This window comes from Haplochromis burtoni, unplaced genomic scaffold, assembly GCF_018398535.1.
Source record: "Haplochromis burtoni strain Fernald_Lab_line unplaced genomic scaffold, NCSU_Asbu1 Contig_120, whole genome shotgun sequence".
NCBI classification, from domain to species: domain Eukaryota; kingdom Metazoa; phylum Chordata; class Actinopteri; order Cichliformes; family Cichlidae; genus Haplochromis; species Haplochromis burtoni.
This window is the reverse complement of record NW_024582481.1, coordinates 189,911-217,632: the sequence shown is the minus strand read 5'-3', so window position 1 is coordinate 217,632 and position 27,722 is coordinate 189,911. Positions and strand designations below refer to the sequence as shown.

Below are 27,722 nucleotides of genomic sequence, written 5' to 3'. Positions count from 1 at the left end.
TGTACCATTATGCATTCATGTGGACTGTTTACAGAGTATTAACTCTGTTGCATTATTTCAAAATATAGTATGTTAGTTTTTGTACTACACTCAGCATACAGGCTTTCATTTAGAATGAATGAACTGAGGTTTTTATTTTTGTGATGTTTTATCATTTTGACAGCAATACTTTGATGTTTAATAACTCTATTTGTTTACTGATTAAATTATTTTAGTACTTAGCCCCACTCCTGTTGCAACAAAAACAGCAGCAGCAGCAACAACAACAACAACAACAACAACAACAACAACAACAACAACAACAACAACAATAATAATAATAATAGCAAGTACAAAAATTCAAGACCTTTACTACGACCTTTGCAGTAACAACATGGACATGAATGGCACTGACTGAATAGGTCTGGCAATCCTCCAAAGATCCTTTAGTGTTGTCAGGAATGCTTTGCTTACATAAATGATCAGTGAGGTTCAGGTCAGGTAAATGATTAGGAAAGACCACGGGAGCCAGCACTGCTTACTCTTCTTTGGTCTTAAGGTAGCTTGAGCTCACTATCCTGCACGAGGCATTTCTCTGAATGGAGGAGAGCGTGTAAACCCCTACCAGATTTTATAATAATTAAATCCCACCACCACCTTTTGGTGTGCCACATCATTATTTGGCAAATAAATTTGGCATTATTTGACAAATTAATTTGTCTCAGACAATTTATTGTAATCCAGCCATCTTAAAAAAACCCAAAACAACTTTTTTTCTCACTGGCCTGCTAATGATATTGTGTTGTTAATTGCTGGTACATACACGTGGTTTTTAGATTTGTACTTCCTTCCTGAGGAAGAAAATACAAATACGTATTAGGTGATGATCTTTTGATAAGACCTTTGCTGCTTTAACTCTTGAGCGTGAGGTTGCTTCTTTGTTTCTCAGTGGACTGATCTTCTGATGGTGCTCTCACTCTTGGTCAACCTTTGGATACTACTGTTTGCTTTTCACAAACCAGGGTGTTTACACCTTTATGGGTATTGCAGCAAGAAAGTCCTGGGTTTGAATCCACCAGCTGGGGCCTTTCTGTGTGGGCTTTGTATGTGCCTGCCTGGATTTTCTTAAGGTACTCCAGTTTTCTCTTAAGACATACACATTAGATTAAGTGGTGATTGTAATGTGCCCCTAGATGTGAATGTGAGTGTCAGTGGTTGCCTGGATGGATGGATGGATGGATGGATGGATGGATGGTTTGAGGGATGGATGCTTCCTGTCATGGTGTGATGGCGAGAAAGACCTTCTTTACTCAGGCTAACAATATGACTTCTGAAATTGACATTTCCCACTGTCACAGTGCTGCTTAGCAACAATGTGTTGCTGAGGCAGACTTATAGCAGTGGAACAATAGCTGCAAATGTATTATTAAGAGTGCTCATATCCACTTAAATGTCCTCCAAAAGTATGTTTCCATTGAAGGAATGTGATTTAAAGAAAAGTGACAGTTAGCTCAAGATCAGTGAATGTATATTTGCTTGTAAATTACTGGTAACATATGAATGCAATAACTAATAAATACATTTTTAAAAATCATTGTAAATAAATTTGCATGCAGTTGAATCAGTTAACTAGGCGCCTTAAGAGTTATTCAGTGAATCACCTGCAAGATTACTCTCTACATGACAAGTCAGCTTGCTTTGTCTTCAGCTGAAACAGCAGTAGGACCACAGGTTAAGACATGAACTACGTGAATTCCCCCCCCCCCCCCAACTCACACATACTTTAAATGTGACACAGAAAGTGAGCGGTTGCATTTTCAGCTCATCCCCACCAGATGTCTCTCTGCACTAAGCCACAGCGAGGACGCCAGGAGTAGCCTGTGTGATAAATACCCGCAGAAACAGGGCTTGGTTCTGTCAGACTTCATCCACATAAAAGCCCAGGCTGCCATTGGAGAACCCGTCGGCAAGACGAGCGAACAGGAGGAAGACGCAGGAGATATATAGGAAAAGGCAGTGTCCATCACTTCAGCCGATGTAACCAGACAGCTTATGCTGGACTCAGTTATTATATAGCAGCAACTTCGTCATAAAAAAGAGGCAGAGGAAGGCGAGAAAATGGGACATACTGCAATACCTATATTGATGGCTGTATTGTCATTATGCGTGCGGAAAAACGTCGAGGTAAGAGCAAAACAGTCTGAGTCTTTTATCTCTGCCAGCTGAATTTTTGTTTGTTTGTTTCGTTCACTGAATGGCGAAGAGGACAAAATGTATTTTTAATATTATTATCATTCGCTCTCATTCAGCTGCTGTTCTCTCCGGGATTGCTCATAATCATCTGGGGCAGGTTTAATTTGTAAATGCACCGTCCTATGTCAACAAGAGTAATGACACGCATCGCCCACGAAAATGCAGTGATAGTGAAAACGTTTGAGATGCAGATACTGATATATGATGTAAATGAAAGCCCACACTCAGGACAGTGTCCGTGAACATGGTTTACAGTATATTTGGCTCGCTGCGTCAAGCCTGGGCCTGCACTGACATGATGAATGTTACAGGCCCTTTTTTTCTTCTTCTTCTTCTTTCTTTTTTTTTTTTTTTTCTTTTTTTTTTTTTTTTTTTTTTTTTTTGCTTCTGTGGAAGGATGGAGATTAAATCCCATCTCATTTCACCCCATCTGGCGCTGTCAGAGAAGCAAATCAGCTCGCATCCGTCCTTTAGAGAAGTGGTGCAGCTCTTGAGCAGGATGGAGCCATCATGCATATTCAATTGGTGTTCTGTTGTACATTTGGTCTTCATGGAAGAATACTGAATTGATTAAAAACTCCCTGCTGAAGAGTCAGGAATTAGATTTGCTGTCAGATTTGCACTGAGGCGTCTTTGGGAGTGTGATACTGAGAAATCCATCTTAATGACATATATGGGGTCATTCTATTGGCATATGTACCTGCCCATAGTTAGGGGGTGAACACGGAAAGTCTCTTGTACAGAATGAAAGATCAATGGGCCACCAGGTACTCCAACCCCCTCTCCGGCTGATCGTGACTTACAGCCGACCCTCAGCTTAATGGACTTGACCTTTATTTCTCAATAACTCCTCAGCCACCCATCACGAGGCATGAATTCAAGTTGGAGGATGTGCTCTAGGTTATTGTTGGAGGTGTGTGAGTATGGGAGGGATATGAGGAGGAAGAGGGGGGAGGAGAAAGGGGGATGGATGAGTCATGACATCCCAGCTCGAGCTGTGGTTTAGGTGAAACACTCCTCTTCTAATAAAGAGTGATTGCATTCACCTCTAACATCTGAGGTGATACATGGAGGACCCTGAATGCAGGTTGAGACAGATCTTGAGGTAGTTTGTGAAATGTTTATTCATTAATCATCATCCTCAGTGAATCAGTAGCAGTCATAAAGCCTCTCCTTTCATTCTGAAATGATTTCACTTCTGTAAGAGCCTTAGTGGGATTACTGCTATACCGAGGAACAGGCTTTAGCTTCATACAAGGAGACCTGCTCGTGAAGGTTTACAGGGAAGATTACACATTGAGAGGGTTGACTGGCTGGATTACACTGTGGTATTAGTCCTAATAAAACTGTCAGCCTCCCTTAATTCACTTAACATGAATACAGTTCAAACATGAATAGTGCAAAATTGTTTTGATCTCTCTGTTATTGCATGCCATTTAAACAGAGCATGTTAACTTGAAAATGGAAATTTCAGACTCTACTGTGTATTCATATGGCCTTTAACTGGAACTCAAACACATATTCAGCATTATCCTGTGTTCTTGCTGTGAGTGCACAGACATTTTTATGCCAGACAGTCACATGTATCGTATGTCCAATGAGAGCTTCCCTGCTTTCTCAGCTTTAATAGCACTCACCTGTAGAAGCACTGAACACATTAGCAAATTGACATACAAAGCAGTTTTCCCCATGACGCAAAAGGTCAGAGAAACAACCCCTTTGTTGCACCCTGTGAACTTGTGCAATGCTGTCTGACCTTAATGAAATGCAGAAGATTTTTTGGTTTGTTACGAGCATTTCCCATTTTAATAAGACTGGGAAATATAGATAACTTACATCACTTTTGCTCAAATGTCATTAGAACTGTAGTGATTTCTGCTTGGCACCTATATTGAATTTGAGTGAGATTTTGCACAAATATGTAGATCTTTTATTAATTTCTCACATCATTTTCCAGTTATTTTATTATACTTTTTCTAACATTCCTTTTATTATCCATTATTTTAAATGGATGTTTTCTTAATGGACTATTTATTTGGCCTTCAAAATATATCAGGAAGAAAGTTGTGATTTCATGTTCAGACTGCTTATCCTGTCCAAACCAGCACTTCAACACCTGAAGGTATTCTACATGAATACAAGTGTGAGAGAACCAAAAAACATACCTATATGAAAAGCTGGAACTGATACATCTTCGGATTACACAATATTTTTTCTTTGGATTTGACGATAACTAGGATAGGGGTGGGATACGCTCCAGCCCACCTACGGCCCTTAATTGGATAGGTGGAAGAGGATGGATGGGTGATTTTTATTCCTGAGAATAGAAACATTTCATGGCTAAAATTTCCCATTGAGAATAATTCTTGGTTACTGCATTAATTTCCATAATCTAATCTTGTCAATTAAAAAACAAGAAGATTTTGTTTGATGATTTGCAGCATTACCCATAATGCTTTAAGAGGACCAGAGATGTTAATGAAACAACCGCCCTGTAGAAATGGCTGCACAAAACCTGCACAGTGGACAAATTTCTATCCATTTGCAGTTTGTTGTTACACAAAGCGCTCATACAGTGATTGTGCTCTTCTGTAGCCATATTTCTTTTCTAAAGACCACTGTAGGATCTACAGGTATGCTCAGTTTTAGATAAATAACTACAGTGCAAACCTCTGCCTGAGCTCTCCAGCACAGAGAGTCTCGAGGACAGACCCAGAAACAAATGTGCTGTTTGGAAAGATTGTGTAGGAAAGCTTTAAGCATAAAGAGGGAAAACAAGGAGAGAGTAGGGAAATATCATGATGCAGCTGCGTGCAGGCAGGAAAGGGACCCAAAAGCAGATCTCACAGAGGCGAAAATTCAAAGTCAAAAAACAGCTTTATTGCTGGAAGGGAAAACGTTACAAAGAACTACACTTGAAATCATAACTAAACATACAGAGAGGCACACAGGGAAATGCAGCCATGAATGAGGAGATCGCCACAACAAGCACAGGAAGAAACAGACGCTAAATACAAAAGGGATAACAAGGGAAGTGAGGACACATGAGAAACACAGCTGGCACGAATAATGAGACAGGGCAAGCAAGACTGAACAGAATGAACATGAAAACACTGGACTTTCACAATAAAACAGGAAACATGATGCAGGAGTGGAGGAGAGGCTGACGAGAGGGAGCGAGGGAACACGAGAGAGAGCAGAAGTGATGGGCTGGGGAAACTTGGATAAACATGGAATAAACCACAAGAAGGGGAAAGAAGACACAAGAACACACATAAACACAAACACAGAGGGAGACACAGAGGGCAAAGACACGAGGGGAGATTCAACTAACAAAACTAAACAGAACAACCCAGGCCCTTACAGAATAATGCTTAGAAATAACAAGGAAGACTTAACATTACACAAAATGACAAAAAACAGAGAGACTGAAACCGCTCGGTCACCGACCCCGGACCGTGACAGGAAATTATGTGGAGAAGATAAAAAGCAGGAAGATTAAAAAAATACATTTTAGTGAGCCTGAATGTCAAATTAATTCAGTCAAAGTAATTCAAAAAGTTGCTGTGCAACCTGCCCACTCCACGCTGCCACCACCACCACATCAGGAATAGCAGTTTCAGGCCATACAGATGCAACGACCTCCCACTCCCATCTGCCTTTCAGTGTAGTAACACAAGAGGATTTGTTTAAAACAACAAACAAAAAAAAACAGAAAAAGAAAGATAAGGACAACCAGATTTCTCTCTCTCTTTCTCTCTCTCATCCACACACACACACACACACACACACACACACACACACACACACACACACACACACCAACACACACACACACACACACACAGCCCTACTACACTCACTTAATTAATTTTAGAGCCAAGAGATAATCGTATTTCACTAATGGATTCCTGTGTGCTTGCTTTTCTCTGCTATATCCGTGTGCCAGTGGGCATTAAAACGTACCATTTTGTTGTATCACATGTTTTTTCCCTGTTCTCCGTATCTCGCTTCCTTTCCAAGTTTTTGAGGTGCACCACACACACTTGCGCGCACACACACACAGACACGCGCGCACACACACATACACACACAGTTCCAGGATTAGATCTTGCAGAGTCATTGCGAAACAAAAGCTGTACTGTACCGGGGGAAAGGGACCGCTGTAAAAGTGCCTCAGCAGTAGAGTCCTTACCAGAGTTGATAAACGAATGCATGACATTAATGCACCCTTTGGGCAATTGTTGCAACCCATCTCAGCGGAACAGTGCCGTATGTTTAATACTGTTGGGAGGTTTTATTCTCGTTCTTGCTGCCAGTTGTTTTGAGTGCCTGGGTAGAAATTAAAAAAGTGTACATTTGTGTATGCCCAGGGCGTAGAGTTCATCCAGATTTCGTGCAGAAAATAAATTCACATTAATTGCACATTTGCAAAACACCCTCCCCAATAGGTTTGGGGAACCTCTGCCAAATCCCACTCAAGATGATTCATCTTGTTTTCTGGCTTCTCTGAAAACGTTCAAATTATAGGTCTCGGTTAGAAAATGGAGTCATTCCCAAATTAAAGTTTATTAATAATTTGCTCAGGAGGCTTGTCATTTAGTGCCATCCCTTATAGCCTGTCATGATGTGCTGCATTTGATGAGTTAATTTCTCTGGATTCTCAGACTGTGCAGCCCCTTTTTTAGGCTATGTGTAATCAAAGGATAAGATTTAAAAAGAATGTAGATTAAAGCTGCTCCCAGTTTCCTCAAGATTACTTTACTTTTCATCATCCACCTACTGACTCCACATACACACACACACACACACACCCACACACACACACACACACAAACACACACACAACAACACACACACACACACACACATATACATGTATATGTGAGAGAGAGATTCATGGGGCAATTTCAAGCTTGAAGCACTTCACTTATGACTTTCTGCACCTGTGTCTGTACCAGCTGAAGCCCAGATGGGACTGTGCATTTTTGATGTGTGCAGTGGAAGATTTGTGTTTGCACATCATAAGTTTGTCCAGTGTCACCTACAGGGATTGAGAGACTAGATGATGACATCCAGCTCTGCCTCCTCTCTGGAGTCTTGCAGGACAGAGATATCGCTGCTGCCCGAGGTTTTCACATCCTTCATAACTGCCTCAGTAAGCCTAATGGGGTTGTATTTCTGTGGAAAAGTTTAACGCCGGGGCAAAGCGTGCCGTTTAGCCTTGCCGCAGCCAGTGGGAGGCTTCGGCGGAGCCCCCCTGAAAAACATCTGCAGTGTAGAGATAACACTTGTCCTCCATGTTCGGGAGGAAAAACAGAGAGAGAGAGAGGGGGGGGGCACAGTGAAAGAGACTGAGGGCTGGTGAAGTGAGAGAGAGTGAGAGAGACAGGGGATTGCCCTGGCATGGCGAGAGTGGAAGTGATGTGGAGCATGTAGAGTGTTGTGTGGGTTGCAGGGTGGAGTGCATGCTGTGCTGTGGAGGAAACAATCCTTGTTCCTGCTCAGCCTCAGCAGCTGGTAGAAGAAAACTATGTCAGGAGTGAAGCTATAAGTTGTATGAAAACATGACTGCAAAGTCTAATTTAATAACGAGGCTGGATGTGCGGTGTGAGAGTGTGCAGCGTTGTTGGGTCCACTATGACCCATCGAAACAGTAATAATAGTTACAAAAAAAAGAGGAACAGAAACAGTTCTGGAGGACATTCGATGAACTTTTGTTGCTCTGTCATCTCTCTTAGAAGGACAAAAAGCTAATTTCAGACACTTTCCTCCAAGTTGAACAAAGATGGGTAGAAATCACTTGCTAACAAATAGGTCACACAGTTGTACTGACGGGAGGCTGAGAGGCACAAACGTGGACGTACACACTAAAGATGGCACACTGCACAAGCTGCATCAATTATTGAAGGCCATGAAAAGGTCTGGGCTCTCGCTTGTCGACACGGCTTTGGCAGTTGTCACGCCGCTTCTTAGCAGTCAGAAGGCAGACCCCACCCCCTCTCGCTTCATGCTACCTGGTTTTTGTGTACCCTGCTACTTCCCCTCCATCCAGCTCCCCATCCACCTCTACATAATACAAAGGAAAATCCCCACGCCTGTCTCCTCCTTGGCTCTGCCCCCCTCGTCCTTCCTTTCTCTCTCTGTCCCTGCCTCCTCTGTTCTCCGCCGCCACATCCCAAGGGCACTCCTTACCCCTCCCCTACTGAGACACTGCCTCTCCATCTGCCTCGGCAGCTCTCAGTAGCCAGTGACATCTTTTCACTTTTCATGTGTGTATTTTGATTGTTCCTGAATAATTCATGCTGCTCCTCACCCCTAGCTTTATTTTCCCTTTCCCCTGCACCTCCATGATTTTGGAGAATTTTTTCCAAGATCTGACGCCGCATTCCTTTTCCCACTGAACGCCTCATCTGTCGACACTGAGAACTAAATTAAAAACTACTGAGGCAATGTGACTTCCATTCCCGGTGGACACATATAACTTATAATGTCAGAATTCATCCCCTTTAAAAGTGAGGTCAAATTTCAACCGTTGTCAATAGATGGCGAATAGCCAATCAAAAATGATTACTTGTGTCCCATGTGGCGTGATGTCAGCAGCTCTCCACTGAATACAGATGCACAGTATAGTAATTGGTCTGCCCAGCAGAAGTCTCTTGTATCTGATATCTCCAAACAAAAGGTGTAAGGGTAGAAAGTACATGGACAAATTTGCTGCTTTCACTGCCGTCTGTGGTACATTAACAGACCAACTGCAAATGGTAGTTGCAATACTCAAAATCACTTCAATTTAAATCAGTTTAATTTATAACAACAAAACACAACAGCTGCCCCAACATGCTTTATATTATAAGGTAAAGACCCTAAAAAAAATCCCATCAGATAACCCCCTATGAGCAAGAACTTTGTGACAGTGGGAAGGAAAAACTCCCTTTTAACAGGAAGAAACCTCCAGCACAGGTGGAGCCATCTGCCACGACCGGCTGGGGGTGAGGGGATCTACACAATGATGTGTTTTTCATGCTTTGAAATTGATACCATCAAAGTCTGATTCTTCTAACGCCTTCAGTGTCAAATGTTTTGGAGCTTTAGAATTGCAGCAAGACACAAAGGGTTATTTGTCTTCTTCATGAATTTGCATTGACATCTTTTACCCCCTTTACTTCACTTTTTACATCAGATTTTAATGCATTTTGCACAGGCTAAATGATCAAAGAGAGTGGCATGCAGAGCTGAAAGATTAAAACAGCTCAGTTATGTTTTAATAATGTTTCCATGACACTAAAAGAGGAATAAATTACAACACAAACAGCCTGTCAGCCAAACTGTTATTTTAAACATTGATATATGCCCAATATTTCACACTGGGTTCATCTCTGATATCATATAAACAAGTCTGGAGGCTAAGAGAGTATTTTGAGTCTCTCTTTTCATCATGAGTGTCTATTGTACTTACCCTTAGTAGTAAGATACCTGGAAAATATCAAGGGCTAGTTTGTGCGAAAATGTTACACTGATGATGAAAAGAGAGACTCAAAATAGATACTTAGCCCCCAAAATGAGGATCAGCAGGCCTTTGTTTACCTTAAATTCATGTTGTGATTCATAGGATATAAATGTGAGGATACAATTTCAGGAAACAGGAAGCACCTACAATCTGTGTGAGCATGATCCCCAAGTAGCATCCATAGGTGCGGTTAGTTTTCCGGCTGTTTTTGCAGTCAGTTCATGTCCACATCAAAGTAAGTGGAGATGAGATGCATTAAGTATTAGCGCGAATACCAGTAATCAGTTTGCTTGCTTGATTTAAATAGTTACCCCCCCCCCCCCCTATTTTTATGCCTAAGCAAGAAAGTCCCAGAAATACATATTGTGTGCAGTGAGTCACAAAAATCTCCTCTTGTCTCTGTGCTCTCTTTGTAGATACTTCTTTTTTCTTTTTCACCAAGTAAATCTAGCTCATAATGTTCCCACTGCATTTCCCTGTGCCTGTTTTGCACCGTGTACACAGATTGTGCTGGTTTTTCAGACAACCAAAGAGGATAAAGAAAATCAGGCGCTTCTTTGGCTGCAGTTAATTGTAAGATTCAGCCACATTATGTCATTCTTTTCTGAGCTCAGGGTCATTCAGTTGCCATGGCCAAGCTGTGCCAGTTAACAGCCAATACTTTTACAAGTTTAGGCTGTCAAATTGGATACTTCACACGCGTCTGATTCTGGCTTGGGGGGAAAAAAAACATAATGTGAGGGATCTATTTGTACAGATTGTCTCAATGATTAAATCATTTTCTCTTCAATTGGGGAGGTTGTGGAGACTTTATATCCAGAGGAAATGAGATAACACTAATATTTAATCTACTGCAGACTACACAGCCAGCACACATTATCTTACCAGAGTGGGCCAGTTTAAAAACACCAGAGTCAAAGCAAGACAGGACATGCCAGCCTGACAAGATCTCACTTATCATTAATATGTTGTCATTTGATTTATGAAACTGTGCTTTATAGTTCAGGATTGCATAGCAGCAATCCTGAACTAATTAAACCAGCCTACAGGTGACGGTATGACAATCGGATGAGTCAGATTCATAACTCATCATTTCCTTTGAAATACTCTGGGTGAGTACAACTGAAGGAAGTCATGTAAAGACAGACAGCTGCTGATCTTGATTAAAGTAAAATGGAAAGCTCATCAGGCGTGACCCAGAAGAAGAGAAAATTACATATTCAGCTACTGATTCACCAACAGTGAAGGATCATAAAAAAGGTGAAAACAGCAAAAGAATACTAGTCCACACAGTTAACAGTTAACATGTTTTATTGTTTATTCTATTATTGTGTTGTCTGTATTTACAATAATCGATAGTCATTAACGAGTAATTATTATATACTCTTTTGACATGTTTCATTTGGGTGCCAAAAAAAGTACAATACAAGGGAGACCTTCAGTTTATTGCTGCAGTATGTAGTGGAATCAATCAACAGGCAGTGACGAGAGAAAGCTAACTAACGATTAAGCCAACAATCATCGACCTGAGGAAGACAGAAAGTTGAAGCTAACATATGCTGACTCTTTTATGTGAGAAGGAACGTGAGATAGAGGCAGATTCTTAATGAAGAGAAGAGAGAGAGAGCGTGCTAGAGATGCTTGAAATTCAGTAGGGAACCAGTTGCTACGGTAACAGGGAAGGTAACTGGCTCCTGTAGGTGGTGTTACCATGACAACCACCCTCAGTGGCCAAGTGATGCTGAGAGAGAGAATGTGGAGAAGAAGCCTAAAAAAAAAGTGTTTACGTGTTTGATGAGACAGATGAAGGGGACGTCAAGTGAGCGGAAGCTGATGTAAAATGTGGGAGAGCGACACCTTCCACGCTGCTGCAGGCTTTCATCCACTTCCCTTGGTTTGCTTTCTTTGTGTAAGCGGCCTGACGAGTCAGCACGAGCTGACCCAGCCTTAGCTGCTTGTCCTGCTGTTCATTAACAGAGCACCTGAACACTTTGAACAGCAGGCCAACCGTGCTGTATGAGAGACCTGGGAAGAGGAGGCTATTCCCTCAATATGCTTTTGCAGCTGCGGGGGTCAAGCTAGCCGTGCTGGGCTGTTTTATCGGCACTCGTGAGCATTCTGACCTCTTACTGGGAGTTAAAAGACCAGTTTGTCCTCACTGTGGTGATACCACATGTCTCTGAATGAAAGCACAGAATCAACATGGTGTGAAGTAGGCTGTTTTATACATACTGTTACAATTATTGTGGCATACAGTATATTATCTTTTGTGTTGGGGTGTCCACTTTTAAAAAAATATACACTTTTGCTTTCCGTCATTGGTCACATCTCTAACTTAATATACATATATACTATATATACATATATAGTAATAATAATGATATTGATATATACATGCAGCACATACTACTCTTCCACACTTTGGGCTCGCGTAACCTATAGCACATAACCTCAAAGCCTCATTTGCATGAGGTGCATCTGCTAGACAGGCTCTCAGGGGAGCTGGCACAGTGATGAGAATTGTGCATGTGCATAAATAAAGAGACAGAGGCAAAAAAGATGTATGAATGTTTTAACCTCTCATTTTCTAACCCTGCGCCTCTTTCTCCTTCTCCTTTATGCCGCCTATCTCTCAGTGCAGGATATTATTATTGCTTTACCATTATACAGCTACACTCAGCACACTACATATAGGCGAACTGCTTCAATTCACAATTTCCTAATGGCTTCTAAAAACATTCATCTCGAAACACGAATTGTGTTTTCTGCCACTGTTTAATGCTTTTCATGCAGTTTTATTCATTTTTTGCCATGCAAGCATCAGAAAATCTGTTTGCCCAAATTTTTTGCAATAAGTAAAAAACAGTTATGTGCAGCACTCACAACAAGGACAGATGACATGCAGATCCAATGGAGAATGCAGAGGAAGAAAGAATCCAGATCTGCTGAAAAGACAACAGAGTGAAAGACACAGAGGAATAAGCAAAAAGTGCAAGTAAAAGATAAGAAGCAGGCAAGAGGAAGACTCAGATCTTACTGATCCCAGCCGCCTGCTGCTTTGGATGGCACTATGGAAAGACATCCTGTCCTTAAGTGGATCAATTATTGCAGTCTTTTAACCTAAACATGCCCTCATTTAGGCTTCGAGATTGCCCTAATCTACTTAAAAGATGCTCAAGGGCACGATGATGTTGCTTTAAGACTTCCAGCCTTGTCTCGCCTGCACAAATACACTCTTATCTGATACCTCACTCGGCTGTAAAACTCAGCTATCGTCTACATGTATGTCATGTGTCTTAAACTGAAAACCGTCCTACCCCATAATATCCATGCTCAATTGACAATTTGGTTTCAGGGTGGATTGCCAGTTTTAGAAAGACAGTTTAAAGCATGCCCATCGCTGTGTTTTGATCCCAGCTTATCAGTCTTGCTTATGTGCTATTAGAACTAAAATGCAGTATTTAACTACAATGGAAAAAGATGTAACAATAGCTTGTTGTAATAGAAAACAGTTGTCTTAATAAGTCTGGTGTACAATACATTTTAGCAGTCCCAATAAACAATATTCTTTAAGGCACGAAAGTGTTTACTAATAGGAATTTGAATCACTGAGTCCCAGACATTACTCAAGCCTTTTGAATGTGTTTACAGCATAAATACAGATTTGGAAAGCTGCGTTGCATTGTGTCAATCTCAATCTGCCTAAGGAAAATCCACTATTCAGTGTCAATTGTGTTGACATTAGGATGATTCAGACAGACCTGCAGCGCTCAAATCTCTACTAAGCTGCTGATTCCTTCAATCCCCCGAGGTACTTCTTCAGCTTGAAATTGCATCTGCAGGCGCACAGTGTTTGGCATTAAAATCCTGGCATTCCCCTGTTGTTTTTGCTTGACTGTGAAGGAGGTTCAGCTGTGTTACATAACATCAGAAATTCATCACCGCTAAGACAAAACCATTTCAGCTTGGCTGTGCTAGAGGAACAGAATCTTGCAGGCACATAATGTTTCCGGACTCTCTCTTGTTTTTGGCTGGATTTGTGAAACGTTATTACGCAGTTGTTTCCCTCCCACATATCTGCAGGAGGTGGTTGCATAGAAAGGCTTGTGAAAATGACCAGCGATGCTTTGTGTTTTTTGTGGTTTTTTTGTCTTTTCTGAAGAAAAAAAAAACATGCACAGTGTGGCGTCATTATGGTGCGTGACTCAGATAAGGCATTTGTTGAAACGTGGGTGGAACTGAGAGGCACATTTGTATAGCTGCTCTATGCAACGCGAGTATCGCAATCACTCGTCTCAGTCTGAATATAGCTAAATACTGCCTTTCCATTGAAGTGGGGACACCACCCCAAATTTATTTTACCTCTGCGGGAGTTTCGTTTTGTGTTATATAGTCGACATTTCTTTTCACCAAGTTTTACAGCCGATAAGAAGGCTATGTAGGAAAACAAGCAAAACGCTTGCTGAAAATATAGCTGCGAGATTATGCATAAATGCATAATGGAAGGACAATAAAGGTGCTGCTTTAAGGAGGTTAAGGATATTGTAGGACATTTAGATGGGATATTCATCTTGAAAAAGTAAAGTGAGTCCTTGTTTTTCTGGCTGGGTCTCGTGCTGCTATAGTATATGTGGGAGGTCTGTATCCAGTTAAATACGTGGGCATAAAGGATGACAATGTGGCTTTTTACAGAAGACAAAATTCAAAATCTTTCCTATGGCCCAGTTGCAGAAGTCTGAAGCATGTGGGGTTTTCCCAGGGCTTTTCAGAGGGCTTAGGTGATGTCTGGGTCAGGGGTTGGTGGTTGGAATTTTATGGAGGAAAATTTTAACTTACCAACACTTTTTTTTGTGTTGTTTCTGACTTCGATTTGTGCCATGTTTTTGAGCTAAAGCTTGCAATATGTCTTGTACTTACAAACAATATTCAATTTATTTCACTGACTAACATGCTTGAGATTTAATATTAAAAAGATGTTGAAATCCACGCCAGTTGAGCAATTAAAGCTATATTAATCTGAGAAGTAAAATTGGATGGATGCTAAGAATTTCTAGCTGGCATTGGTGTAGCCTGTTATGTAACATAAACTCTTGGTATATGAAAAAAGGATGCTCTTATGCATTTGCATGGCTTATGTATATAGGCTTAGATAATACAGGGCATCAGTTCAGTTTTTATGTATGTGCATAATCCTATGGACTGCCTCTGCTGGTAACCTAATTAATTTTGTGTAAGGCACTCCGTGAAACACATACGCTTTGGAAACTAACAATGGCAGGGAAGATCCTTGAGTGCTGGTTGGATATAGGCTATCGTCTTTTAGTAAACATCTTTGCTTCTAAATAACCTCAGTCATAAAATGACATGCGCTGCCAGCCTCGAGCTCTGTGGAGTGTCTTGCAGTGATGCCAGCTGACATGTCCTGTATTTTTAAGCTATACTTGAAATTAAATCAAATATTGGGAGCTGACTTTGGCTGCTGTTCCAGACCTAGATGAACCCTGGTGATTATAGGGCCATCTGCTCCCAGTGTGCCCAGCTGGAGGCTGGACCACTGTAATCTGAACTGATGTAGCCTGTGATGTTTGCACATCTCTAAAACCAAAAGCCTCTCTCATAATTTTTTTTCTTATATCGAAATAAAGCATTCAGTTTATTATCCCGTAAGTAACATTGCAGCAATGTGTGGTTTACAGTAGGAAGCTAAAGGAAAAAAACACAATGCAATATGTTCCGCTCTGCCCATCAGTCTCCTCTGAATTGAAAATTAATGGCTTCAATTAGCCATTAGCTAGAGATGTATAATAATGAGTCAATATGCAGAGCTAACCTGCTTTATCCCCCGTTGTCCCTTTTGCATCATGAGAGTCTGGCTTACCCTCTTATAACTACATGCAACACCAGGAAGAGGCCTGATGGAGCCTATGAATAATTAAGCAACATGATTACAATGATGAATGCCCCTAAATCTATCTGGCCATTTAGCACTAGTCTAGGGAGGGAGGCCAAACAGCAGAGTGTCACGCATTGTGTGAAAGCTGTTAGGGAGGGAGAGGGGAGACAAAAGGGACATCAGGAAGAGGGAGGTGGAGCAGCCTGTAGAGGAGGCAGAGGAAGAGAGGGGGAAAAAAAGGAAAATGGAGAAAGAGTGAGTGAAGGAGGGGCTCAGAAGCAGGAAGACACCCACTATTAAGCCATCTGTGCTGCAGAAAAGCACAAAGACAAGGGCCTGTGCTTGTGTGTGTGTGTGTGTATTTCATAAATGTATGGGTTACTCATGTAAGGCTTATTCACACGGGGTGTGGGCGAGTCCTCCACACGAGTTATTGGTTGTTGGATGGTGTTACACTAATCAAGAGCGATCCTAGCTAATCAGGCTTTTCACATAGTTTGCCTAAAGTTTGGTACCTTTTATGTATCCTGACATAATCAAATCTTCAATGACTTAAAGTTGTATTGACATCAAATATGTATTGTGCAAGTTTTGCTGCCTGGAACTTTTACAAAAGCTAAGATGATGCCAGAACTGCTAATATAGGTCCATAATCATTTACTAACTACCTGTTAAATCATTTTTATGGCACATATTTAGCGCTTACATTTCTTTATTAAGTGTTACATGTTTCTTTTTATTATTTACATTTTGCCATTTGTGACGTTTAAATAGATTGTCCAATATCCCACTGATGTCATTATCAAGGTGTCGTCACAAGATACTATAATAGAGATTGCTGCATAGTAGAAGAGAATTAGTAAGGACGAGCTCCTCAGGGCTCTGATGTCTGTAGTTAATTATCAGTAGTTAACTAAACTCTCAGTATATCCCAGAGAGAGTTGATTTATACATACACAACAACGCATGATAACCACACATGTACATGCACATTGTGTACCTCTAATAACTGAGAGGAGTTATTGAATAAATAAACTACAGTCACACAAAACATGGTGACATGAAAGCAGTGATAAATGTAAAAGTGAGTTTTGATATCAAAGCAAAGTTCTTCCCAGCTCTTCAGCATTCGAATTACTACGACCAGTTGGGTTGGTTCTTCAAACTACAGTCTAACAGCGGCTTGTAGAAAGTAATAAATGATGGGTGGGCTTCTCCCCTCTGTCTCTTCTGCTCTGGCTTGCCTGCAAAGGCCAGGGAATTGCATCATTACAGAGGATGAAGTCATCCTGCAACATAAGGGTGGAACAGGTGCTGAAAATTTAATTAGAGAAGGATGGGAGATGCTGGTGGAACATGTAAATACACTGCCCAAACTCGCCCCCGACAGACAACTCAGTTTATGTTTATGTTCAGCATACACCAGATCATATCTGTTATTTTGTGCTCATAACATAATTTCCTCTACTGGAAAGGCATCTGCTAAAGTGTAATCACACATTATTATATCCGAGCAAAATTTTCCACTGCGTCTGGTCCAAGTGGACTGTGCACTCGTCTCTCTGGGAGCTTTTAGTTTTTCTTGTGATGCTTTTTTTTGCTGTGGAGGTACACCCGTGATTACAAAGTGGCACAGTCAGTATGCAGTGCATATGGAGAAGGAGAGCAGAGGAATAATAATAAAATACCAAGAGAGCTAACATAGGCAAAGAATACGGGGAAAAGGCAGAAAGCCAATCGACGTTTCCTGGCTTTATATCACCAGGTTGTTATTAATGATGCAGCATCCCCTGCAGTGGGGAGCTGTCAGGTTTCTGGGCTGTCGGCCTGTTCAGCCTCATCAGCACAAGGACATGATATGTGGAGCTCAGGATGTTTGAACAGCACTTCCTCGACAACTTGTGAACCCCTCACTCTCCCCCGCATGCTTGCAGACTGTACTGTACGGAGATGCTTCAGTACACCACGGCATTTTCTCCCCGAGACATGGCGGGCGGCTCTGCAACCTGTCTGTTACTGGAGAAGTGTCACTGTTGACAGATTGTGATGCATTATTGGGAAGCCAGCTGGATCGCTGCGTTCAGAGTGTTCATGGTCACAATACAACAGGGGTAGCACTCTGAAGTCTAATTGGCTTTAAAAGGGGAATAACATACCAGGAACGCACTAAAAAATCTTGTACTGCATGTTGGGAATTATAGCAATAATTTGTAGGCATAAAACATTGATGGAAATGCTTAATCAAAGCACAAGAGTGTGATTAATTAATTGTAGCAAAAGCTATTTTTAACTGAATGAAAGCCTGATCCTTCACATTGTCTATTTAAGTGATATAGCCAGTGAGTACAGCATTTTGATGAAAACACTTAGTGTTTGAATATTTGAAAACATTACTTACCTACTTCAGTTAAATTACAGTTAAAAACTCTTTAAAGCTAATTTGAATTTTTTAAAATAATGCCTTTTAATACTAAGACATGGCTGAAGTCTACCAGCTCTGTAAGCTTCTACAGAAACACAGCAGTGCTTAGTGGTGAACTCGACTCACAACTTTGACAATGGGTATGTGTGAGTTCTGGACATGTTTAACGTTTAGCCCGAACATGTCAGCAGAAGAAGAGTCACGTGATCATCAAAGCCTCTTTAATCTAGAGAACGGTGCTCTCAGCAGAAGCTCTGTTGCGTGTGCGTTGGTATGCCCATGACCCTGGATTACGTGGCTAACAAAATGGATGAATGTTAGCATGCATCTTTTCCCGCAACCTGTCAAGAAAGTGTTGTGCAACTGAAATTCACAAGGCAGATTTTGCACTTGCTTAAGTTACCAATTTCATTTTTTGGTAAGGTCAAATCAATTCAAAGTGCTTCAAGTGCTGCTGAATTTCACTCAATTTTTCCACCAGATGACCCTATAGTAAGAATACTACATATTAAACACTAGAAACATAGTTCTGTTCTTAAATATTAAGCATAATTAGGCCAAGTATAAATATGTGGTTAATGGATGGATGAATGTGCTATGGATGGATGTTGATGGCATAAAAATAATTTCCTTTAAAACTTTACAGCTTACTGAATTTGGCCCACAATGAAGTTCCAAACAAATTGAAAACCTTTCACTATCAAATGGCCAGCCACTGCAGCTGTTCTCACACTCAAATATAAACTTTCTTCCATATCTCACATGCTTGGTGTCATGGTTCCTGGGCCTTTGACCCAGTGTTTTCAATTTCTTCTTGTTCTGTTTATTTTCCACATGTCTATGTTTCCTGTTTCACCACGCCAGCTTTCTGTCTGTGCGCATCATGTCTAGTTCTACCTCCTATGTCTTATTAGTCAGATTATGTTCAGCTGTGTACTGACCGGTCATTAGCCTGTGTATTTAAATCCTTAGTTTCCTCCAGTTCATTGTCTTGTCATCGTCGATCCCACATGTGTGTTCCAGTTCAGTAATTCAACCAGTCTTTCCGGTCAATCAGCTATACTTCTCATGTTGTGTTCATCCGTACATCACAATAAACACCAGCCTTAACCAACCCGTGAGTGTTGCATTTGGGTCCTCTCTTCCTCACATCCACACAGCGACGCCTGACACTCGGCAGGTGAAACTACAGGCTGCTGCAAGCTTCAACAGGTTCAAGCAAGCCACATCAGCTTTCAGCAGTCAGTTTCTCTATGAACTGCCCATTCTAGTCTCGAGTCAGAATGCTATTTACGTGAACAAGTGAACAACATGTGCGCTCAAGTATGGCTGCATGGTAGTATATATGTCAGGATTCGTTTCTGCCATAGCAATAAAGTTGCATTATGAGCACATAAATAAAGCAAATGAACGTCCCATGTTTTCCAAATATGGACACTCAGCAGCAATATTCACTGCAGTTAAAGACTGTGTTGAACTGGGGTATGACACATAAGAGCTGCCACGATCAGATTCATAGACAGCCTCGGCAAATGTATTTCTGAGATTGTTAAGTATTGAATTAAGTGATTTTCCATTTCCATTTCTTTAAAAAAAAAAAAGTGGAATACCATAAAATATATTTATGCCCCCCAACTAATGCTTCTTAAAAGCATTTTTACCATTTTGGTAAGAATAAATAGATGTGATGCATGTTGATGACAGTTCCTGTTATTGCTGTAATAATACAATGGCACAAAACAGTGAAACAAAGACATTACGTGGTATTCACGCAGCAGGGTAAAATGGGCCTCGTAGCTTATGTGATTTCAGCCGCTGATTGATGTTTATGTGATGTTGTTGATGATTATAGTGGTGAAAAGAATGTGGAGAAGAAGAATGCTTCTACTTGTCGCGTTCAACAATTAAGGCTTCTGCGTCTTTGTGGAGCAGCAGACCAGAAGTGTACACACTGTAGATCGTACAGTTGTATTGGTTATAAGGGAATGTCTAATCTAGTCCTGCATCTGACTAGAGATTGGAAGTGCAGACTTGTGAGGCTCGAGGTCAGGGCCTCAGGCTCCTGATGGACTGCTATTGATTGGGGGAACGTGGCGATACAGTTGCAGTCGCTGAGCATTGATTTTCTGCAAGTGCAGTAGTGGAGAGCAGACAGAATGAGAGAGCTGGACCAGAGGGAGCTGCCAGGTTATCTTCTCAAATATCCGGAAGTTTTTTTCTTTCTTTCTTTCTTTTTCGTTGTGGCACTGACCTTCCCTGACTCAAAGAGATATATCTATTTAGACATTAGCTCAGCAGCTCCTCTAGACAGATTGTTTCAGCAACTTCAGCAGTCTTCCCCTCTGCTTATCTTACAGTACACTTAACCAATTAAACGATCCAATTCAGCTCTGTCAGTAACAAGCAACAGTTGGTTTTTAAGCAGGTATAATATTTAATAATGTTGAGCTGCAATAAAAGAGTTTTAACCTAAACATGTTATACTACTGAATATAATTCTGTTCACATAACCAACTATCCAGCTAGAATTGCAGGGGGTTGGAGCCTATCCAAGCTGCTATCAGGGGAGAGCTTTGATAGACTCCAGAGAGGCTGTCAGTCCATCGCAGATATTGCTCATACATTGGTGGGACAGACCATTCCCATCCACAATTACAGCAAATTTAGAATAATCAGTTACCCTAACAAGAAAGTCTTTGACATGTGGGAGTAAATCACCCAGAGACAAACCACTCATGACTTTCATGCTTAGTCCTAGCTGACCATCAGATGTAAACACAGAGCCCTGTTGCTGTTAGTTGATGGTTTAAACCCATATTTGGATGCAGATAGTACCAGTTCTCATGTGTTTAAACTGTGTGGAATCGTGTTGCCTTTCTTTTTAAATTTTGCACATATTTTAAATTCCAAAAAGCTCCTGCGTTCAATCATCTCTTCTTTTAAGAGGAGTTATATCTTTTCTCTTGTGTGACATTGAATTTAATATGCTAAACAATTCAAGGCCTTCTTTAGTTTATTATTTGTTTCATAGCTTTTGGTTGATAGCAGCTCTGGACTTCCGGCAGGCCAACTAGTTTAGTGTTGTTGTGTTGCCATCAAGCAACATGCACTATATGGTCATCAAACTCATCAATACTCTGCTGGCTCAATAACTGCAGAGTTAAACAAACCACCTCTTGCATTAATATCACCACAAAAACTGTGCTCTGGAGTTTTTTGTTTTGACACAATCCTTTGCGTTACGCAGTGACTTTCACCAGAAAATCACCTCCGTTTCCAGTGCAGTTTAAGACAGTCGTTAAATGACAGTTTTCCACAGCATCACATCTCTTTTGGGGTTGTGTAAATCAAGACGTTTCGAAATTTGGAACCCCTGCCTTTTAAGCAGCCATTGTTTCCATTTGTTTATCTTCGCTACCGTTATTAACTGGTTGTGACTTGCAGGTACCCGAAACTTGTTTGATGGGTAAATTATCCCAATGAATATGTCAGCAAGTGCTGACAGCTAAAAACGCTAGAACGTCATTCTTTCAGAGAGTCAGTTTTGCAGCATTGAAAAAAAAAAAAGAAGCTAATCAGGGAGAAAGTACTTTTATGAAATGACTATAGAAAATTACAGACTTTAAATCACAACTGCCACTTATGAGCATTATGTTAACAGCCTATGACCCTGGAAGTAGTTTAGATTTTAGAAAGAGATACTTGTGCTGATTGTGTCATCTCAGGCATATCTCTCTAAGAGATATTCATATAATGTAAATGAATAAACATAAATCAATTTCTAAAGAGGTCTATAAAGTCATTCACAAATCTTAAAAAAAAACTGCTCTGGGAAATGGGGAGCGGTAATGAAAAGTAGATGCGTAATTTGTTAGAAATCTGCTAAGACATGCAGAAACACAAACCCTGCCCAGCATAATTATAATGCACAGACTGCTCAGGGCTTATTATATTTATTGTACATTTACTCAGAGAGGTTTATATATTTATTTTACCCAGTATGAATTTTAATTAGGACTTCAAACACTTTAGCTCCATTTGGCCAAAGCAGGGCTTTCCTTTGATCAGGCGTCACTCTCCCATATTTTTTCTCCTCTATTTCTTCCCTTTGGGCAACTTCCTTCTAATTGGCTCAGCGTCGCTCATCTTGTCTGTCGTCAGTGGGCCTGTCTCTCTCTCTGTCAGCACAGATGAAAGCATATGAGCTGTATACAGACTCTGGGGTGTGGGATCCCTTTTTTGTGGAGTTTCGTGGTTAGACAATAAATAACATTGCATGTTGTCTCTGTGAATGTTCAATTGTTACTAAGAAACCTGCATCCTTTTACTTTACATGGCCTGCAGGAGTCTTTGAATATGTTCTGTAAATGTGTCGTTTTCTCCAGCAGACATGATTCAGGGATCCAGCTGAACATGAAGCATACACTGTATTTCTTCACTTTTACTTTAAGGCTCCCTTCACTTATGTTTTCTTAAAAAGAAGTCTGTGTTTGTTCATTTTTTAGACCCTTTTCCTCTCTCCCTAAACCCTCCTCTTCTTTATTCCTCCCTGGACTCTCTCTGTGTCTGTCCTGTGTGTTAATGTAGTGAAGTGGTGCATCGGTCAATGAGCTTGTATTAACACCTGACTCCCAGCCCTAGCTGCTGTTTGTTCCTCTACTGGGGTCCCATGGGCCCTCCCCACAGGCAGAGGCAACATATCCCACAATCAATAGCAACATCCTAGAAGGCCACGGATGAGGGGAAGGAGAAGAGAGAGGGGAAGCAGTCTTTTACGTGCTCTTGTATGGGTTTTTTGTTGTTTTTTTTTGCAACAGACCCCCCACCTTCTTCTACCAGCCGTTCCTTGTTTCCTCAGATGTCAGTGGTGTCAGCAGACAGGGAGCACTGGCCCACCATTTCACAGTTGGGCATTTAATTTGTTCCTTCATTTATTTTGGGGCATTTCAAGAGTGACGGTTCTATGGTTCTATCTTTTCTGAATTTTAGGTTTTCTCGTAAAGCGAGCGGTGTGCAGACTTCTACATTAGTCTCTTCTCACTTCCTCCACATTTTCCCCTTTCTCTTTCGATCTCTCGCTCACTCTGTCTTGCACTCAGGCTTACACTCTTGGTCTATAATGTCGGAGAGTGCTAGAGTGCATTTAGGAATTATCTGTGGTCTCTCCACCATGGATCGGCTTCAGACAGAATATTCTCAGCTTCTGTGTTTATATTAACTCCTCATCTGTCTTGCCCCCGCCCCTCCCCTTTTGCTTTCTAGGCTTTGGCCATGGCTGAGGTGAACGGGCCAGTCCCCCAGGTGGCCGAGCCGCAGATTGCCATGTTCTGTGGCCGTCAGCTCCTGCACATGAACACACAGACTGGCCAGTGGGAACCGGATCCTCAGGGCCGCCAGAGCTGCTTCAAAGAGCCCAGCCAAATCCAGTCCTACTGTCAGGAGGTAGGAAGCAAAACTTTGCAGGGGGATTGAAATTCAGCGAATGGAAACTAAACAGCTCTGATGAAGACCAGACTAGAACAGCAGCATTATGAAATTGCTGGTTTAGGAATACTATTTCATGATCTCAGCAAAAATGAATAAATAAATAAAAAACAAACTGTATAAAACAAAGGGAGTCAAGTAAAATTTCACATTCTTTTTCTCTAATTTGATTTGTCTAACACATGTCCTATCAAACCTATATATTCACAAATATATAGTGGAGTGATGGCGGTCTGTTGGAATATTACAATATTTCACCTGGCCAACCATCTACCTTTCTGTCCTCTTGTTACCTGCTACTGTATGCGTACTCTTTAGCATCTGCTGTAAAGTTATTAGTGGTACACATGCTCTCCACACACTCCTTAGGCTGACATTATGATAGAAAAGGCAGCCAGGCACCATCTGGAGGCCAAAGCAGATGCAGCAGCTACAGACAGCAGCAGCCATGAGCTTGAATGGACAGTAATCCGATTAGCTGACATATTATGCATTTGAAATGGCTTTTACACAAAGCCCTCGTTTTCCTTGATATTTGTGAGGAAAGCATTTTAGTGTGTATTCAGACTGCAGGCTACAGCCATATTTCTTTTGCTTATTAAATCTCATTATGTGCTTGTGCTTCAAATCATTGGCCTAAATTGAAAATGGAAATAGTCCAGTGTCAAATTAGAAATATTAAAAGACAAGAATGGCCATTGAAATTATTATATCTAATGTGGCTTTAGACTAATGCCCCTACACGGCTCCATGAAGTAAAAAAAAATAAAAAAAAAAAAAATATATATATATAAACACACACACGTATATATATATATACACATATATATACACACGTATATATATATATACACATATATATACACACGTATATATATATATATACACACATATATATATATATATATATACATATATTATATAATATATATATATATATATATATATAAATATATATATATATATATATATATATACATATATATATACACACCCTTGTTAGTCTTCTCCCCACTGATACTGCTCTCCCTCCTCTTCTTCCCTGATCCTGTTGCTTCTGCTCTGCCCCAAATTTACCAATTTTCCCCCTATCTGCTCTTCCTTTTGTCTTAATTCCCTCTGTTTTGTCCATCTACCTATTTGTTTCTGTGTCTCCGTTATCTCTGCATGTACCTATACACTCAGATGTACCCAGGGCTTTCAATATCCCATATAGAGGAGTCCAAAAGACCAGTCACCATCCCTGCCTGGTGTAAGAAAGGTTGGGGGCACTGCCAGACACACCTGTTCATAGTCCTGCCCTACCGCTGCCTGGGTAAGAACAACACAAATCACTCTAACACAATAACAAAAATAACCAATTGATATATTTTTTAAACAATAGAGTATATTTCACATATTCCTATGATGATTGTGCTTCATGTTTGGTTGTGTTGTTTTTTTTTTTCTAATTAGCTTTTAATGTGCAATTTAAAAGCTAATTGTCTAAATTAAACTGTGAAGGCTGTGATCCTGATTTGTTTTGTTTTGTTTTATTCTGGGTAAAAAAAAAAAAAAATAAGCGAATGTGTCCACACATATGTAACTAATACACAAGACAACAAGATAAACACAGCATGTTTAATTTATAGTTCAAATACCAGCATTTTCATGTCTCCCATCACTTCACGTTTGTAAATGCATTACTATTAGAAGTGTAGTTAGGCAGCACTTAAAAACTGGACTGTGAGACAGACAAGACTTGAAGATAAACAGGTTAAGCATGCTATTGGCCACTAGGTGGCCAAATAGGCTAACGATGGATGAGTGACTAAATGAAATGTAATGAACAGTAAGTCAGTCTGGATTAATTAAAAACTTACATGTTCATGCATCTTACTGTGAAACCTGCTATAGCTTTTTTGATATCTACGGCAGTGCCTTTCATATGGGTTTTTCCTCATGCATGAGCTTAAATGAAGAGTAATGATAACAGTAAGAGATTAAAAGGAAACAGGTGTGTAGACTGTGTAAACTGTTCATTTCTGCTCGGTTTATTAAGAAAGGCAGTTAATATTCTGCATTTATGATCTCTGAAATAAATATTTTACATTCATTTTAAGCAAAGTACATTTTTTCTGTGTCCTTGATTTGCTACTGTAACTGCATTTTATCTGTCTAACGTGCTCGCTCATTATACATTTATGCTCTTTCGGTTGTTACTGGTGCACCGGTCTTCATTTAAGACTTCCAATTCACTGTCCTTCCTCTGATCTGTGTAATCTATGCAATGCACATCTGGTGTTCACGCACACAAGGCATCATGATAAGGTTCATCGGACTTGATACAAAAGAAAAGAAAATACCTGATTTAAATATAGCTGATCACAGCCTTGTGGTCATCTACTCTTGCACCTCTGGACCACCACACGCAACTCCTTGTTTTGTAGATTTGTACACCCCACCATGAAAAAAAATGGTGTGAGACGATGGTCCTGATTGGGCTTTTGAGCTTTTGACATAATGCACCACCTTTGGGCTTAGAAACTTAGAGACTTTTCAACTGAAAACTGTTGTTTCGTCTCTTGATCGTAGACCAAAACCATGCTCTCATCAACAGTGATGGCGTACATAAGTATGAGTAACTGCTCATACTTACATACATTATGTTTTGGGGGTTTTTAAAAAAACATTTTTTTTATTAGGTGGAGTCCCTAAACTTTGTGTACACTCTTGCATTTAGTGTCTGCTATAGCCTGTCCGTGTTTGATATGTATTGATAAATCTATTCAAATAAGAATCTCAACTGTTATCATAGTCCTACTGCTTGACATACCTTTTTTTCTCTCCTGCTGCAGAGGGCGAGTACGTAAGCGAGGCCTTGCTCGTGCCCGACCGATGCCGTTTTCTCCACAAGGAGCAGATGGATGTCTGCGAGAGTTTCGTGTACTGGCACCACATTGCTAAGGAGGTGTGGAACAGACTACTGTAGACCAATTTAAAAATTGCACAATGAAGACATGAGAGGTCAATCATTTTAAAGAAGATGAGAAATCTTTATGTGACTGACACATTCTGTAATCATTCAGCCGGCACACAATTAAAAACACTAATACAGCCAGCTAGCTCTGACTGTATTACAGTCAGAGCTAGCTGGCTATTAGTGGTCTTTGTGGTGTATTGTTCTTGATGTCATACTTCGTCAGAACTCCCGCTAGAGACGATTTTCTGGCAGAGAGAGGTGCCACACTCCTTCATTTCTGTCATGAACGACGTATTTTTGACACTGTGTTGAAACACTGTGACACTATGTATTTGCTTCTGAATACACTCGAAATTTGACTGTGTTAGGAGTGCACTTCAGACAATCTGGAGCTCCACAGCTACGGGTTGCTGTTGCCATGCGGGGACCATTACCGGGGTGTTGAATACGTGTGCTGCCCGGGGCGCGGAAGTTCTGGTGATAAAGGAGAGGCAGAAGAAAGAGACGTCCCTGCTGGTCCTAAGACACTTGCATTCCAGACGAGTGGAAAACTCAGCTCTGTGTAAGATGATTCAGCTTGACCATGCAGACATGTTGTAGGATGAGGCTGTGGTTTGTGTGAAATATTTATAGTCACCCATTTTTCCACACAGAACCAAAGTGACAGCACCCACTCCGAGCCCCTTTCCTGAAATAGATCTTGATGATGATTTGGAATTTGAAGATAATGAAGTGGTAGAAGACGAAGACGAGGACGAGGAGCAGGAGGAAGAGGAGGAGGAAGAAGTTGATGAGGATGAGGCAGAAGGAGAGGAGGAAGAAGAGGAAATGGCCACGAAGGATACAGAGTATGAATACCCTATCGACTCGGGTCCCTACCAAACATCGGACTACTTGGACACCTTCTACTATGAGAAAAGCCAAAAACCCACCACCTCTTCTCCTCTGATGAAGGGAGACAGCTGTAAGTCTGCCTCACTGTTTCTGTTCATCTTTCTATTGCTGAGAGAGAGAAAAAAAAAATCATGCCCCGCTCATGGTTTAGTAACTGTTGTTACCAAAAATGTCAACTAGGTTCTCTGCCATTTCCAGACACATACGGACTCACCAGTGCGCCTCATGCTTGGATGTAGGAAATCTACACCACAGACATGCACACATGTCGGTTTCATGCTCTACTTTTCTGTAGCTCAGCTCAGTTCATGAAATGAGTGTGTGT

General features: G+C 40.8%; 1 protein-coding gene across 6 annotated transcripts in view; it reads left to right on the top strand.

Moving 5' to 3' along the window:
* Positions 1–1,856: 1,856 nt before the first annotated feature.
* The window catches only part of aplp1 (amyloid beta (A4) precursor-like protein 1), a 34,611-nt gene continuing 8,745 nt past the window's right edge, over positions 1,857–27,722 (top strand). For 4 of the 6 annotated variants that reach the window (XM_005943131.2, XM_005943129.2, XM_005943128.2 and 1 more), the window contains exons 1-6: positions 1,857–2,163; positions 23,320–23,499; positions 24,727–24,856; positions 26,379–26,491; positions 26,872–27,065; positions 27,157–27,467. In XM_005943131.2, the coding sequence (XP_005943193.1) occupies positions 2,098–2,163; positions 23,320–23,499; positions 24,727–24,856; positions 26,379–26,491; positions 26,872–27,065; positions 27,157–27,467 (994 nt within the window). In that variant the 5' untranslated portion in view covers positions 1,857–2,097. The remainder of the gene's footprint in view (positions 2,164–23,319; positions 23,500–24,726; positions 24,857–26,378; positions 26,492–26,871; positions 27,066–27,156; positions 27,468–27,722) is intronic. The other 2 variants (XM_005943130.2, XM_014340361.2) reach the window with 1 other exon arrangement.